Source organism: Anolis sagrei, chromosome 2 (genome assembly GCF_037176765.1).
Source record: "Anolis sagrei isolate rAnoSag1 chromosome 2, rAnoSag1.mat, whole genome shotgun sequence".
NCBI lineage: Eukaryota > Metazoa > Chordata > Lepidosauria > Squamata > Dactyloidae > Anolis > Anolis sagrei.
The window spans coordinates 122,538,344-122,554,571 of NC_090022.1; the positions used below are offsets into that span (position 1 = coordinate 122,538,344).

At 38.6% G+C, this 16,228-nt stretch overlaps 2 protein-coding genes across 10 annotated transcripts in view; one reads left to right on the forward strand and one right to left on the reverse strand.

Moving 5' to 3' along the window:
- MAP2K4 (mitogen-activated protein kinase kinase 4) overlaps window positions 1–2,884 on the forward strand; it is a 48,621-nt gene extending 45,737 nt beyond the window's left edge. For 3 of the 4 annotated variants that reach the window (XM_060764535.2, XM_060764536.2, XM_067463816.1), the window contains one exon: window positions 619–1,634. In XM_060764535.2, coding sequence (XP_060620518.1) covers window positions 619–732 — 114 coding nt within the window. In that variant the 3' untranslated portion in view covers window positions 733–1,634. Of the gene's footprint in view, window positions 1–618 lie in introns of all 4 variants that reach the window. The other variant, XM_060764537.2, reaches the window with a different exon arrangement.
- A 1,037-nt stretch (window positions 2,885–3,921) lies between these two features.
- Window positions 3,922–16,228, reverse strand: part of MYOCD (myocardin) — a 165,217-nt gene continuing 152,910 nt past the window's right edge. For all 6 annotated transcript variants that reach the window (XM_067463812.1, XM_067463814.1, XM_067463813.1 and 3 more), the window contains 3 exons: window positions 15,666–15,779; window positions 13,727–13,784; window positions 3,922–12,030 (listed from right to left, as the gene is read on the reverse strand). In XM_067463812.1, the coding sequence (XP_067319913.1) occupies window positions 11,459–12,030; window positions 13,727–13,784; window positions 15,666–15,779 (744 nt within the window). In that variant the 3' untranslated portion in view covers window positions 3,922–11,458. The remainder of the gene's footprint in view (window positions 12,031–13,726; window positions 13,785–15,665; window positions 15,780–16,228) is intronic.

Here is a 16,228-nt window from a genome sequence, read left to right on the forward strand (position 1 = left end):
GTGAATGACTTTTGTGGTGGGCCATATTAGTCATTAATTCAGTTGAGCAGCTCATTGATTGCAAGGAATTAGCTCCACAAAAGAACTGAGGATATCCGAACGTATCTCTGCCTATCAGCCCGCCAGGACCCTAAGATCTTCTGGGGAGGCCCTGCTCTCCATCCCGCCTGCTTCACAGGTGCGGCTGGCGGGGACGAGAGACAGGGCCTTTTCTGTGGTGGCCCCCCGTCTGTGGAACGCCCTTCCCAGGGAGGTTAGATCAGCCCCCTCACTAATGGTGTTTCGAAGAAGATTAAAAACTTGGATGTTCGAACCAGCAGTGCAATGAATGTTATGATACAGGAATGGAAAAACGGACGACGAACTGGATCACGACTCTAGTTATGAGATGTATTGTGTTGTTTATTGTTATATTAATATTGTATACCATGCTATTAGGGTTTTAAATTGTATATCTTTGTCTGATTTTTATCCTTGTTGTAAACCGCGTTGAGTCGCCTGTTGGGCTGAGAAACTGCGGTATACAAGTAAAGTAAATAAAATAAATAAATAAATAAACAATTTTCTGTAAAGATGCATCAAAAAATGTAATGGTTTTGTGATTTCTTCTATTTCCAGAAACATCCCTTCATCCTAATGTATGAGGAGCGAACGGTGGATGTTGCGTGCTACGTTTGTAAAATCCTAGATCAAATGCCAGCAACTCCCAGCTCTCCCATGTATGTCGATTGATACTGCTGCTACATCAAAACTCTTGGGCAAAGTGCTGAGAGAAAGCAAAATGTACAGAACCTTCACCCCCCATATTGCAGTGTTTTAATGCTCGTCCAGACACCATGTGCAATAATGTTGGTGTTTTTCTTCCATTCTGTCTGTATATTATTATCACTTAAAAAGTGCATCCATGTAATATCTGATCACACACAGTGTTAGTGTCAGTCAAAGAGAGACGTCATTTTGCTCTTTTTGTGGACATATTCATGAAATGTGGAAATAATAACCTTTTATTTGTTGACCATGATTGGATAAGACCTAGAAGTTGATTTCTAGATTCAGAGACTTCTCAGCAGCTACGGGAATGATTTTCTTCTCTCAAACTCTTCCAGTTATTACAGATAACTTAAAAGAAAGGAAGTTAGGCATTGGTCTGTCTGATTCTGAACATAAAGAAACTCTGCCTGGGAAAAGAAGAACTTGTGCAGCCAAATGAGCTACTTTTAACTTCTGGTGCCAGAAAAAGGCAAACAGGGGATAATATATAAATATATATAAATATATATATATTTTCTTCACGAAGTGCAATAGATTGATTGATTTGAAGTTCTGTTGTTTTTCAGTCACAGTCAGTGTTTTAAAGACAGTGCGGTTCAGCAGAACTTCTATGTTTTTGGGGAGGCGGGGGGCAGAAGATGTGATCATGTAAAATGAACTATGTCATTACCAAAAAATATAAATAAATAAAACAAAAGACATGCATTGAAAGAGGCTAACAGTGAAAACTTGTGAGAGATGGAAAATATTGTATTCTTTCATTTTCCAAGTAAGCCATTCTTTGATAGAACTAGGTGTCCTGTAAATTGTTACCTGGTGAGATAAGACTTTGACCTGAGGAAATATTAAACTACTCAATTGAATTTAACTGGCTTATGACCACTGATTTCTAATTATGTAATGCTTGTTAGCTGGCTAAACTTTTACATTTCAAAATGCACTGTACAGCCTGAAGTTGTTAAGAACCATGTTACATTATTCATAAATATTTGTAATTCACTTCCACTAAATGTTCTCCAAATGCATAATCTAGACTCTTCACAGAGCTCTCGGTGTGCTTTGGATCTGTGCTTCATATTCTGATAACTGCTATCAGATCAAATACACTTTCCGATCCTCTTCAGTTGAATAGTTTGAGTCCCAAAATGATTATAAGGATGCTAAATATGTTGAATATAAATTATGGTTGAATTAAGACCCTCTGTAAACATTCATTTTTTAATCAGAGGAGTTGCCAAACAAAATAATAAATGAGAGAACTGAAATGTTAAATTATTCAAAAGTATTTGTCCAAAAGAAAAAACTGTAGAAATTGTATTGCCAAATCAAGGAGGAAAATCTTTAGACAATTCTTAGTATTTGGGTCACTCAGTGAAAAATTAACTTGCGACAGAAGGAAATGGACATAGACTTGGAATAGCCCAAAGCTCCTTGGAATGCCATAATCTTACATATAAGACTATGTAGGACTTGGTCAGTAAAACAAGTGACAAGACATCATTTCTGCAGCCAGGTAACTCGCATCTAGCTTATCGATTGGTTGATAGGCTCTTATAGGAAAACTATTGATGCAATATGGTCAACATCAAATGACAGGATGGGAACGAGTTATGAGTTTCCCAACAGTGTGATTCTTCCTTGTAATCGGGGTGGGCATCTAGCCTAGTCTGGAGACTTCCAGCCTGCACATGCCAAACTCATGGTGGTTATTCATTGTCTCTGCCAAAAAAACCTGGATTGTTTCGATAGCTGTATCTTCTTTCCCATTCAACTCTAATGTATTTTGGTAGAGCACTTTCATTAAGTCAACCAGGAAATGGAGTTAGCTTCCTATTAAGATTCAATGGACGACTAAGACAAAGATGGACAATTCTAGCATCATCATAGATTGTTATAATATACTCTTTAAGGGTGCAACATTTATATTACAGTGTATGTTTATAAAGATGTATAGTGTTCAGAAGCTGTGAAAATAGTGTAAGAACTGTACATTGTGAGCTCTGGTTAATTTTTTTTCTTGTACCATAGAAAAATGTATAAAAGTTTATTGAGAAGCTGATGTGCAGGGATATTGCCTTATCATCTGTAAGTAAAATGGAGTTTGACAACTTGATGACTTCTAAGAGCTTCCAAATATTTTATTTTTCCTGATTTCATTTCTTTCTCTTCCATCTGAAATAATATGCATGGTATCAGAAGTGTTAACCATTCTATTTTTCCCTGCCTTCAGGCCAGTCATATTGAATTGAGGATGTGATTATGACCTGGCTATTAGGTCAGACACATGATGGGGAGATCAATAAATGCAAACTGAAATCTAAAAATGCCAGCTTCCTCTGCTCCACTAACACCACCAGTAGTGTCTTGCCCCTCTGAACCAATGTGCAGTTTGGCTTTTAGCCTAATCCTCATCACTGTGACAATTGAGCCCTAGCAGTGTCACCTGAATGGTCCAGCGAAATCTACAAGTTGAGACTAATTCGTCCACATTCCATAATTGTGTGTGTCCTTTGGGCAACTATGTCTGCTGACGTAACCCAAAGTTGTACAGCAACTCCTAGCATCTTTTGTTGTTGGCTGTTCTGGCTAGGACTGCTGAAGGCTGCGGTACAACATGTAGAGGGACTCGCTTTGCCCAGCCTTTCATTGAATCCAACATAATTTATGTCTTCAACACTGTCCTGCAGCTTTATTTAATAGTTGTTGCATTTCTCATGTTTGCATTTTGTGTTACTGATGTTTGATTTCAACAAAATTATTTAAACATTTTGACCTAATTTCCATAGTCTCCGTTTATTTTAGCAGTCTTTTCCATTTTTGTTTTTACAGATTTCCACTTCTGTGGAAGTGGGAATGAGTGAGGGAGAGGAAATCTCATTTTCTGGTTCTCCTTTAATATCTAGACAAGAAGCTGATCTGCCTTGATCTGAATCTGAGTCTTTGTTCTGGCAAAAAGCTTACTGGACAAGACACTCTGACTAGCCTACTATGCAAAATGATTTACAAAAGTGAAAGGAAAGAGATTGTAATCCACCCTGGGCCCTTGGGGTAAGGTGCTGAAGACATTTCAGTCAACGTGGGTGTTGGATACTGAAATAAAATTGCTATTGTTAAACTTAACATGTGATAAAATAACAGCAAAACAAGAGCTGAGTGTGACATCACCGATTCTTTTAATAGGTATTGGCAGTGTTGGTCACAGAGGTAAGGCAGTGTATTTATTTACAGTATTATTTTGAGTGTTCAGTTGACAGCAGCCCTTTAAATAAGAATAATCATCAAAGCCCTGTACCGCACGACAGTGTTGCACCTAAAACTATTCAGGATTCAAGTGCTTTTTAAAAAGTCTCAATGGAATGACTTCTAATTCTGCATATTAACATTAAAAAGGAAAGGAAAATAAGCACGTGAAGGATTGTTCTATTCTATCAGTGCACTGTGAACATTTGTACAAAAGAAAAAAAATCATGCTTTAAATAGTGACATTACAAACACTTTAACCTTTTTATACAACATGCAGCAATATTAAAGCCAGCCATTATACTTAAACCTCAGGAGTTTAGTCACCTTACTGATTCTGGAATTTCACACACACAGGTCTGTAGAGAGAACTCTCCTGCTTTTCAGTCAAAAATGTATTTATGAGCACAGTCCTTTGTGACAAGTCTTGATTTCAACAAACGTTTGTTCCAGTAACACAAGTTTTAAATATGCTCGTTTGCTAAATATTTTTGTATGATATTTGGTTTGCAATTTGGCTTTTTACAAAGCTTCATGAAATAACTGGATCCATAGGAAGCAGCCACAAAGTGAACCTCCACCCCACCAGTGCTAACAGGCTTTTCGAAATTGCAGTGCACAGGGATTTACACAAGAAACAAAGGTAATAGCTGGGAATGGCTAAGACGACAAGATATCCAACTAACTTAGAAGAACAAGCTCCTCCTTTTCATCCTGGATTCACAGCTGTTCTCTAGAGGACCTTCCATGTGGTTGTCATTCAGCTCCACTTGCAGCATGTGGGGCCTGGCAGGACATCTAGAAAAGAGCAATGGCCACTTGGCTAAGGCACTAAAGCGTGTGTGTCTTGAGTCTTGGGCTGTGTGGCTATGTCACAGTACTGTGAATGGGAAGAGTGGAAATATGTTTAAGGTGACTTCAGTAAGACTGCTTTGGTTAATACTGATCTCAGACACGAATGTGTGGAAGGAATGACACCGTGACAGTGACAGCATCCAACTTGAAAAAGAAGTAAGGCACCATTTTAGGCAAAAAGAAGAAATTATTTAATTAGCATTATGTACTGGACTACTGTTGGCCATCTGAGGTCCATTCTGCTTTGACCTGCTATGCTAGAACATGTATAAATGATGCCGCAGGATACTACACTAGTGGTTAACTGCCGAATAGGCAAGAGTTTGTTCAAAGACTTTTATATGATATCAAACTGCTACTGCTATTCTTCTGGTTCCGTCATCTTCTGTCAGCAGAAAACTATTGAGAAAGAACAAAAGTCTAGCTGCCAGCCACAGGTATATATTGCCTGAGGACTATTGCTTTTTAAGGGCATTGGCTTTGACACACATTCTTTGGCACACCATTACCTTGTTTTCCCTCCAACTAGCTTTTAATTTGTGCTTAAAAGTACTTCCTTTGCTAATTAAAAAGAACCCAATGCATTTACACAGCCATGCTTAAATGAAAAGCCCTTTTAAAACAAATATTGAAAGATTCTTTCAAATAGCCTTTCAAAAATCTGTATTGCTTTTCATTTGAGTCATTTTTTAAAAGTATCATAAAACTTAAAAAAAAATAGTTTTAAAGCTTCAAATTCCCTGACCAAGTTGCAGCACTTTAAAGTGCTTGAATAAGTTTTTAATAGTATCAGAAAGTGAGGTATTACGTTTGGTGAAACGCTTTGATTGCCCATCTATTCCACTGCTCCATAGACTGTGGGTCCCGCCCCCAAATGGGGTCCTCTTAAGCTTAGTATTGGGGTCCCCAATATTTTGCCAAAAGTAAAAGTTTTCTGAATATCACCAAGTGGCTGTTTTATACCACATTTACAAAAAATTGTTGTGCAGTTAAAGAATTGCAGCCACATGGTGGCGTTCAATGGACTGCAGAAGATGCTTCAGCTGTACTTCATAAAAAGGAAAATGTTTAGGAAGCCTTGCAAATCCTGGTTTGTTATCATTAAATGTTTTCTTTTTATACCTACTTTATATACCTATATACCTGGGTCACATAACGTTTTCTCATGTGGAAAGGGGTCCTGAGTGGAAAAGGTTAAGAAGCCCTGTTTTACTCTGTGAATAGTTTATAGGCCATACTGCATGGGATGTGATTTTGCCTTGGAGTTTTGTTACTTTTTCTGGCCAGATGGTGCCGGTTTTCTAACATGGAAGTCCTGATGGACCATCTTTGGCAACTGCCTGCTTATTGCTCCTGGTCTGCAAATATCTTCAGAAACAAAAGATTTTGCCATTTTTGTTCCATTAGTCACCTCTGCTTAACAAGCAAAAAGAAAGAAAACATCAGAAGAATTTGTGGGTTGTTGTAGGTTTTTTGGGTTGTATGGCCATGTTCAGAAGAATTTCCTACTAGTAAATTCTATAGAACTTAGTAGGACTAGTTTAAGAATAGAAATACATGGGATTACAGTACATAGATGTCGGTTTCAGTAGGTACAATTTGTTTTTAAAAACCGATGTGTTAAGAGGCAATATCCTAGTGTGTGTTTGTGTTTAAGACAGCTATGGTTTTTGAGGTATCCTTGAGACTTTTAAGCCTGTCTTATGGCATTACAGAAAGAGCTGATTCCTTGATTTTGTTAAAATAAGCCACTTCACATTTCTTTTTAAAGGCACAATCTCCCAAGTTTTATATGAGTATGGCAGCACTTTTGGCCATGAAAACTATATAAATAACGTTTAAAGTATCTGGATTTTTTGCTTCACTGCTTCCATCAATCTTGCACTCGAATGGGACTATTGAAAAAGATTAATCTTTTCTCCTAAACAAAGCCTATTCCTGACTTCTTAGAGCCAGGAATTGTGCATCTAGGCTACTGGGAAAAGTCAAAAGCCACGTGTTTTGTTGGGGAGAAAGATGTTTTGAAAAGGCAAGAATGAAAGGTACACAGGAAAAAGTGAAAAACTAATGGTAAATCAGGGAGAATTATTTACATGGCTAATAAACATTTGTGTATAGGCAAACTGTAGTTAGTAGGCTAACAAACCTCTGTGTTGGGAAGAAATAAATCCAAGTTATATTCTAAGTTGATACAAGAAATATATAAAGTACATCATCACAAAAATATATGGCAACTCTAGTTAATTTGGAGGACCAACTTAATTAGTTCTCCAAATTAATTGATTAGAAAATTTTAAAGTTATAAGTAATTGGTTTCTAGTTTATTATTTATACATGTACGTATTAATGTTTAAACTAGCGTGTTTCATTATTATTAAGACATATTTAGTACCAAGTTGTTAATAAAATTACTTTTATATTGTAATGATCTATAAATAATATTCTAGAAAGAATCGCAAATTAAATTAAATTATTTAATAACTAGTTTTCTTAATAGAGAAACCCAGAGGAAACTTGATCTCTTTTTAAAAAGTTGTAGTTCATAAACTACATAAGGAAGGCTGAGCGAAGGAAGATAGATGCTTTTGAACTGTGGTGTTGGAGGAAATTTCTGAGTGCCTTGGACCGCGGGAAGTTCAAACCAGTCCATACTCCAGGAAATAATGCCCAAATGCTTACTGGAGGGAAGAATATTAGAGGCAAAGATGAAGTACTTTGGCCACATAATGAGAAGACAGGGAAGCTTGGAGAAGATAGTGATACTGGGGAAAATGGAAGGAAAAAGGAAGAAGGACCAAAGGCAAGATGGATGGATGTTATCCTTGAAGTGACTGGCTTGACCTTAAAGGAGCTGGGGGTGGCAATGGCCAACAGAGAGCTCTGGTGTGGGCTCGTTGGAAGCGACTGAACGAATAAATAACAATAACAACCATCCATAAACTGGAGAAGTAAGGAATAACGTGATAATATGGATTAAAGCAGAGAAACAGAAAAATAATAGAAATATGTAAAGATAAATTCTTAACTTTTAAATACTGAAATCTGTGCAAGGAATGTGGGAAGAAACAAGAAATTTGATTCAAGATTCTCCATACAGGAAAAAGTACAATAGATGTTTTTGAAATTAACCAGGCTATCAGAACTTGTTTCTACACTGTCTAAACAAATGAATGGTTTGAAGAGTTGGGTAGCCCTTTCAAGATAACATCACCTATGGACTTTCAACTGTGCAGAGTGGTTCTGTCTCTTTTTCTTAATAGATCAATTATGTATTGGTTCAAATTTCAGATAGTATCTTGCATTGCATATTTATTCCTGGTTAATATTTTCATTAAAATGAAACTGTTACCAAAATTTAAACTGACTCAGAGCAAGAATTAAAGTTGCCTTTGATGCCTATTTTTAGAGACAAAATTTATATGACATAATCCAGAATTTAATCCTGGGAACAAGAAATTAAAATTCTATAGCTGTGCAAATAGCATCACGTGGATAAATATTCAAATGCTTCTCTGGCTGAATTGCTGAAATGTATAGAGAATTGAGTAACAGACCAGATTATAAGTATTTCACTAAAACTTAGATGCATATTTTTAAAAATCTAAGCAAAAAGTTATCTGAAGATTAAAATGGCCTTTCCAATTGATGGTGGTGCAACTCTTGATCTTTAATATTCCGTGTTAAGGCTAACAGAATTATTTTGGGAGTTATAGAATTAATTTTTGTTAAAAAAAACACTGAAGGGATAGTAAAATGTCTAAAAACAATGAACCCATTACCTGATTTGACATCACCTGACTTTGGCATATATTTGGAAGAACAGTACTATGGAGGTAGAAAAGGAAGTCTCTGGCCAGGAAACTGCCATTTTCAAGACTCAGTGGCAAGGATAGAAACTGCTGGTGGTGGAGAGAAAACAAGTCCACCTGCTTGAAGTCAAGTACGTTTTCCTTCCTTTGTGGGGACCTGCCTGACCCCACACCTATTTATTTATTTATTTATTTATTTATTTAAACTTTTATATCCCGATCTTCTCAACCTCCGTAAAGGGACTCAGACCGGCTTTCAGCAAGGATTCAATGCTAATAGTACAATCTTTCAATGCTGATAGTACAATGGGAAGATCTCCAAGCATAGAACTTCCATCTCTTTCAGTCTTCCCTTCTTATCCATATCAATGGTGGTCCATTCCATGCTCCTAGCAAAGATTCATGGTTGGTGTTGCAAGTGGCTCTAGACATTGTCAATACCCATGAGCAAAGGCTCATTAAATTGACATTAAAGGCACTTTTATGGATATGTACTAGAGAAAAGAGATAATGTAAAACTAACAGTATTGTAGATATATGGAATGCCAGGAACCCTTATATAATTCCCCAATCCATCTGCTTTGGTATCTTACACCTTTAACTTAGAAAAAATAAAGATGCTTCTAGCAGTACTCATGCAGCTGGACTTGGTATAATATACATTCCATTATTTGATTGAAGAATAACAATGCTTAAGAGTATAAGAAACATGAGGAAATATTTTCATATTTTCAAAAATAATAGGTCAAAACATACCAAACATCTCACCTACATCAGCCCAGCAAAGCTAACTCCTACTTCCTCCCATGGCTATCATGAGTTGGAAGTGACATGCAATCTACTATTTAAATGGCAGTCCTCTTGCCCTGGTAGGATTGTAGGGGGGTTTTAAAGGGGGGGTTTTTTTGCGTTGCTGAGGGAATTGCCCTATAGTAATGAATTAAGTGAATCAAATTGTTGAAGAATTTTAGCTAATTGGTGTCTCCCACCCTGACTCCCTCAATCCTGATTTAATTGGCAGTAGCTACTGTGAGCAATGGGAGTCTATTCTCCTCCTGATCAGGATGCATGAGACTGACGTTCCCACCTCCCCTCCCTCCAGTGATCTTGGATGTAACAGTCAAAAACAAGATCACTGCCAAAATTTGTACTCCTACCACAAATTGCTTGCAGGAAGAAAATGGGAATCTTAACCTGCTGCAAATTGATTGACAGGAGAATAGACCTCCCATTGCTCACAGTAGCAGCTGCCTGGTAAGTCAGGACTTCTATGATTCCTGTGTATTCCCTACAAAAATGAAAATAAAGATATTGAGAACACGGGTCAGTTGTGCACATGCAACTCCAGATTACAGATTCATAACTGCAATTCTGAACTCCGTCAATGGTGCCAAAAGAACAGACCTTTTTCATATGCCATTGGCAGCAAGAATAATATACAAAAGATGAAGAAAATGAAAGATGTCTCTCAAAAAATGGTATGTTAAACATTGGGAGTTAGATAAATTGAATAAAATTACTTGGTGTGCACACATAAAACAATGGGAACCAAATCGAAATAGATTTTTGTGGAATAATCATACTTTCTTAATATTCATAAGGAATGATCATGGTCAAAATATCAAACAAAATATTTCAGTATTGATGGAATTTTGCTAGTTATTGCAAAGTTGCATGTTTCTATATTTTTAGTTTAGTAACATGTTTCTATATTTTTAGTTTAGTTAATTAAAGATGTGAACAGTGTACTTAGTAAAGGAAATGAAATTTCATGAGGTCTTGATCCACCTCCCTCCAGTTTCCAATCTACTTTCTAATTTCTGTACTCCTTCACTTTTTCTCTGGATTTTTTTCCAATACCAAAAAAGGTTATTCTGTTTTAGTTTTCTTCCAACAGCTTTTGAAAATAGCAAAACAAAGGGCAGGATTAAGAAAATATTCAGAAACCTTAGAGCAAGAACTGAAGTAAAGGCATGCACCCCAACCTGTGGCCCTCCATATATTTGGGTCAGCTTGTCCAATGGTCAGGAATTCTGGGAACTGAAGTCCAAAACATCAAGAGAACCACAGGCTGAGTAGACCTGGTCTACTCTGTTGCAGGATATGCTATTGCTGTTATTATTGCTGCTGAATTTCAAAAGGTTGAGTATCTGCCTCTCTTCCTGAAATGACGGAGGGAAAGGAGCAGTCCATCAATAGAGGCATGGATGCTGGTGACAGGCTGCTATTGTGAGTTGTGTGATGCCCAGCCTTGGCCCTGAAAGTCATTTGAGCTGTGGCAAAGCTACTAAGAGCTTGGCAGTTGCTGGTCTGATAGTCCTTAGAAAGCTTTTTAAATGGATGCTAATAAAAAGTGATGGTTCCCAGATGGTGATGGTTCCCAACACAAGGGATGAAATTGTTGGATAGACAAAGCAATAGGGCAATATAGAACAACAACTTGGTAATGGCTACCATGTAGGGCAGGGATAATACTGACAGGTACATACCAAATAAACTAGTGCAGAGATATTCTTCCTTGGAAGAGATTTAGAAGTCACCTATGTTTGCTGGAAATTGTCAGTGAAAAGGAGGAGAAAAATTTCATGCTAAGGGTGCAGAACTGGTTTGGTTTGGTTTAGGTTTAGGTATGTGGGGACAATTCTTTGGTGAAACCATTTGTCATGCTCTGGGAAAAGTGACTCCAGTTTCTTTTCCTTCAGTGACACCAGAGCTCTTATAACCCCTCAAATGGGATCTTTTTTGGTAGTTGGCTGCATTCCTATTCATAAAGGTTATTCAGTTCACCACTGTTGTAGGTGCAGATCCATGGTGCTGTTCAAGTTGAGATCAGTAACATCTAAGAAATCAATGTTGAAGATGCTTGGCCCTGTGGTGGTGAGAGAACCAAAACCATTGGCTGAGCTCGGTGGAGTAAGGTCCAGCCATTCCATTGTTTCCCAAGGAGACTCTGTGAAGCTCATGTGCAAAGCTGATCCTTCACCAGAAGAAGGAGACAACTGAGTCTCCATGGGGGAGAGGGGAGTTGGCAGGATCTCATGGGGTGTCAGGAGGTCCTCTGCAGCTTTGCTAGAAAATCCTTCTATCACCCCTTCAAAGTGAGGTTCCTCACCACCCACCTTCAAGAGGGGCATTTCACTCGACCGGCCCAGAGGACTGTGGGAATTCAATAAGATTTCCAGATGACTATCATTGCTTCCAGAGCAGTGTTCAAAAGGAAGCTGACTTGAGGCACCTTGTTCAAACGAAGCAGATGCCTTGAGTAAGGAGGATGTTCCAGGGGTCCCTGAAGACACAGTTATCTGAGGCACCTTCTGAAGGCAAGGACGGTCTTCCCTGGCATTTGCAGGCATTTCTGTTTGCAAACAAAACATGACAGATCAAGACTAGATCAAAGACTGTAACTTCTATGCTAAATATTAGACACAGCAAGTTTATCCCCACCTTCTGCAGCAGGGATAAGGGACACTAGAACGGCCAATATCCCTACCCTAAAGTATGAAGCAAAACACACTGTGAGTTTGCTACTGGTATGGAGGAACATCCCACTGGTTTCAGATGGAGAAACCTTTATATGAAGCCAGGTCAAAATAGCACAGTGTATGCTCACAGAAATATGTGGGCTGCAGAAGATGGGGCAAGAGCTGTCAATTGAAATTTCTATGAAAAGAAAGCTTTCATAATTGGTAGTCAAGGAACAAACAGTGCAAGAGCTGATATGAAAGGATAACAGGAAATAATATCAGCAAGAATTTATCACAAAGTGTGTGTATGTGTGCAAATGTGTGCATGAGTGCACAGCAAGGGCTTGTTAAAGTATTGTTACATTAAGGGACTTCGGCTGGACAGGGTGAGGAATAGAGGGTGTTGGACAAAATGGACATTCGTGAGAATAACAGTATTGTTTCATTTACCTTGTAATTCAGTCAACTAGTTTTTAGATTTTATTTTTTCCTAGTCTTCTATTATGCCATGTTTTTTTATTGTTGGTTGTTGCAGTGGGAAAGTTTTTTTTATTTTGCTTATTATTTATTGATTTGCATATTATTAATCTTAAATAATCTCAAGCAACCTCTGAGAGGCAGTGGGGCAAATAAAAATGATTTCTTCTTTTGATTGCTAAAAGTAGTTGGAATCCCATTCAGTGCCAGTAGAGCATATACCTCCACCAGTTTGTTATTGTTGGCCCTCCCCTTTTGCTCAGCTTGAGGTGCTTGAATGCATCTCCACAACCCACCAGTGGTCAAGGAGGAGGAGGTCTCCAGGTATGACCTGGTTGCAGTTTTGCAGCCAGAAAAAAGGAAGAACTGTTGCTAACTCAGATCTCCAGTCTATTTGCTGGAGGATCAGGAAAATGGCCTCAACCAGATGATGTCTAGAAGCCTCCTGTTCTCCAGCCACAAATTGTGCCCCAGCACTTCAACCTACACTTATGAACCAGAGCATAGTGGACGTAGATTATGCAAGGAAGTACCAGATACCTTTGGCAATGGCAAAAAAGTACATATGCCGCTGTTATGAGCGATTCTATCAGCACGTGTCATGTGCAGCACTCCCTCTCAAGTTATCTGATGTTGGGGGCCAGCAATTATTTATTTTCTCAATGCACCAGCAGCTGACACCGTATTTAGGTGCCACTGGCCACCATTGTTTATTTATTTTATGAAAACTCACCAGGGACCAGGCTTATGGACTGGCTTTTGAGAAGCACTAATCTACAATACTCCAGACAATATCTCATAGTAGCTATGTCTTAAATGCATTAAGGAAACTATACTCTTTTGAGTCTAGAACAAACCTTTGTTTCATATCACAGTGGCAAATGGACTAGGTCAAAAACTGAGCATATGGCTCCCCACTATTGTTTCCTCTGACCAACTACTATAGAGCAAATTCTCCAAAATTGCCATGTCAGGCAATGAGGAAATGTAGCTATAAGTTACCATCTTTGTAGAGAGGAGGGACACAGTCTCCTCTATGGATGGGAAAATGCTGGAATCAAGTTTTCCTTCAATTAGAATTTAACTTCTTAATGTGTGAGCATCACCTACCTCCAGTTTCGATAAGCACATCCAACAGCTCATCCATTTGCTGACTTCGGGTCAACTGCTGCAACAAGAAATAAAACAAGAATTTATATATAAAGTGGTCACTGGAGCTACTTGATGCCAAACTCCACAAATTCCAAGTCAGTGAAATACCTGGTTTTCAGGAGAAAACTGAACACTTGGGAACAAACTAATCATTCATTCCCTGCAATTAACCCTTAACTCACTTCCTTTCTCACAACATCATTTCCTCAGAAATATGTGCCTCAGCAATCATATTTGGAAACTAAACACATTTATAACTCCCGAACAATCAATTGCCAAAGAAAGCATATAGGTCAGGAAGTGCTTATGACGATTATCTTTTCAGCTCTTGAGGGGGCACTCTGGCACTTGGGATAAATGTGTTATCTACTTTGATTTTTGGAGCCATGCAGAAAATGGAGCAGCTGCAGAATAAAGAGCAACACAGAGTAATATTATAAAGCAAATTTCATTTCGCAAAATGCCTGAGTAGGTTTAGATGCATATAATTGTGTGGGTAAATATTGCAAATATACCATATTATGTAACATCTTGATTCAAAAAAGTCTCATAATATACATGTCCTTCCACGACTGGAAATATCAGATTCTACTTCACTCAACTATTTTACCTAGTCTTGGTCATGTTAACTTAAAATAGGAATCAAGAACATTTAGTGGTAATTCTTTGGATAGGATGGTAACCTTTTATAACAGCTTTTTTTTAATGAACAAAACTCTTCTAAGTGTGATCTAGTGCTATCATCCACCCTAGAAGGTAGCCTGTGAATTGTATGGAGCCTCTATCCATCCACTTCTGTGGCCCTGAAGCCCTTGACCTTAATCCTGGAAAAACGGAGTGACTGTGCTTTTCAGGCAGTGCATCAGAAATAATGTTGTGTAACTTTTGGTCATGGTAAAATGTTGCATCCAATGGGTAAATAAACCCCTGCCCCTTCACTGTCACCCACTTTGGTTTTAATCAAGGATGAGGAGCCTCTTTCAAGCCCTGGATGAATATTATTTTAGAACAGTTACACTGACAATATTCAAATGGTAGCAAAAATGTAAGAGAAAAACTACCATCATATTGTAATTTAAAGCTCTTACTGTCAAGAATGAAGCCTTTCAAGAGTTATGGTGGTGGGTAGGTGAATGAAGGAAAAACGTCAAGGAGTGGTGCCATAAGAATGAGATGTGGCCATGTAAGGTAAAGATAAAGGTTTCCTCCTGATAAGTCCAGTCATGTCCAACTCTGGGGGCTGGTGCTCATCTCTGTTTCTAAGATGAAGAGCTGGCGTTGTCTGTAGACACCTCCAAGGTCATGTGGACAGCATGATTGTATGGAGCGCCGTTACCTTCCTGTCGGAGCAGTAGCTATTGATCTACTCACATTTGCATGTTTTCTAACTGCTAGGTTGGCAGAAGCTGGGGCTGACAGTGGAAGCTCACACCACTCCCAGGATTTGAACCTGTGACCTTTCGGTCAACAAGTTTGGCAGCTCAGTGGTTCAACCCACTGCACCACCGGGGGCTCCCATGTGGGGGCCCCTAAAAGAGCAAGATTTAACCCCAGGAGCTCATGGCCCTCATTATTTGTTCACATGGTTACTCATTGGAGGAACAGAATGCCCAAGACCCTTGTTTTGCCAGGGATTACTGACACTCACTTCCTCTTCTGCAACTTCTGGACAAATCTAAGGTTGAGTGCATTTCCTTTTGTACAGTTTTTCTAATCCAATTGACTGTGGAAACACTCGTTCCATAATAGCAGGTGCAGCTTTCATGCCTGGTAGACATCTTTTGGGTTAACTCATGGAACATACAACAGGCTAAAATTCTATGAATGACTTTGCTCCCTAACACTGTCACAAAACAATACACCACCAAGTCCAACCCAGCAGAACACAGATGTTTACCTGTTTCACAGCATCAGCATATGGAGGTGGCTGCTTTCCCTCTGGGAGGGGAGTGCTTGACTTACAAAAGCTGGGGGACAGGATAGGATACTTCTGGCCTCCTTGTGTAGGTACCTATGTGGGAGCCAAGCAGATTACACTAAGTCAGCTGCTAGGCAAAGTCTCTGCTTGTCTGTCATTTTATTTGAAAGTCTCCAATCCAAAACTGGTTCCATTGGTGATGAGTGGGTGGGATGGCCAACAATTTCAATACACGTTCAAGGAAAATACTGCACATGCTTGACAGATGTTTCTCCGCTGTGGTAGCGCTTCTAAAGAAAGCTGAAATAATCTTGGCTCTTCCAGAGGAAGTACCGCCAAAATACATAGAACATCTGACAATAAAAGCTGTCCAGCTTTGGGGATTCTCTCTTTGCAAGGTTGGGGAAGACTAACAGGGCATCAAAGATAACTATTCACAGAAAGAGAGAGAAACACTGGTGACAAATGCCAAGTTTCTTAATAACCTCTGAAGAAATTGAGCCAGAGGCATCTGCATATTACCACTATTGTATGTCACGTAA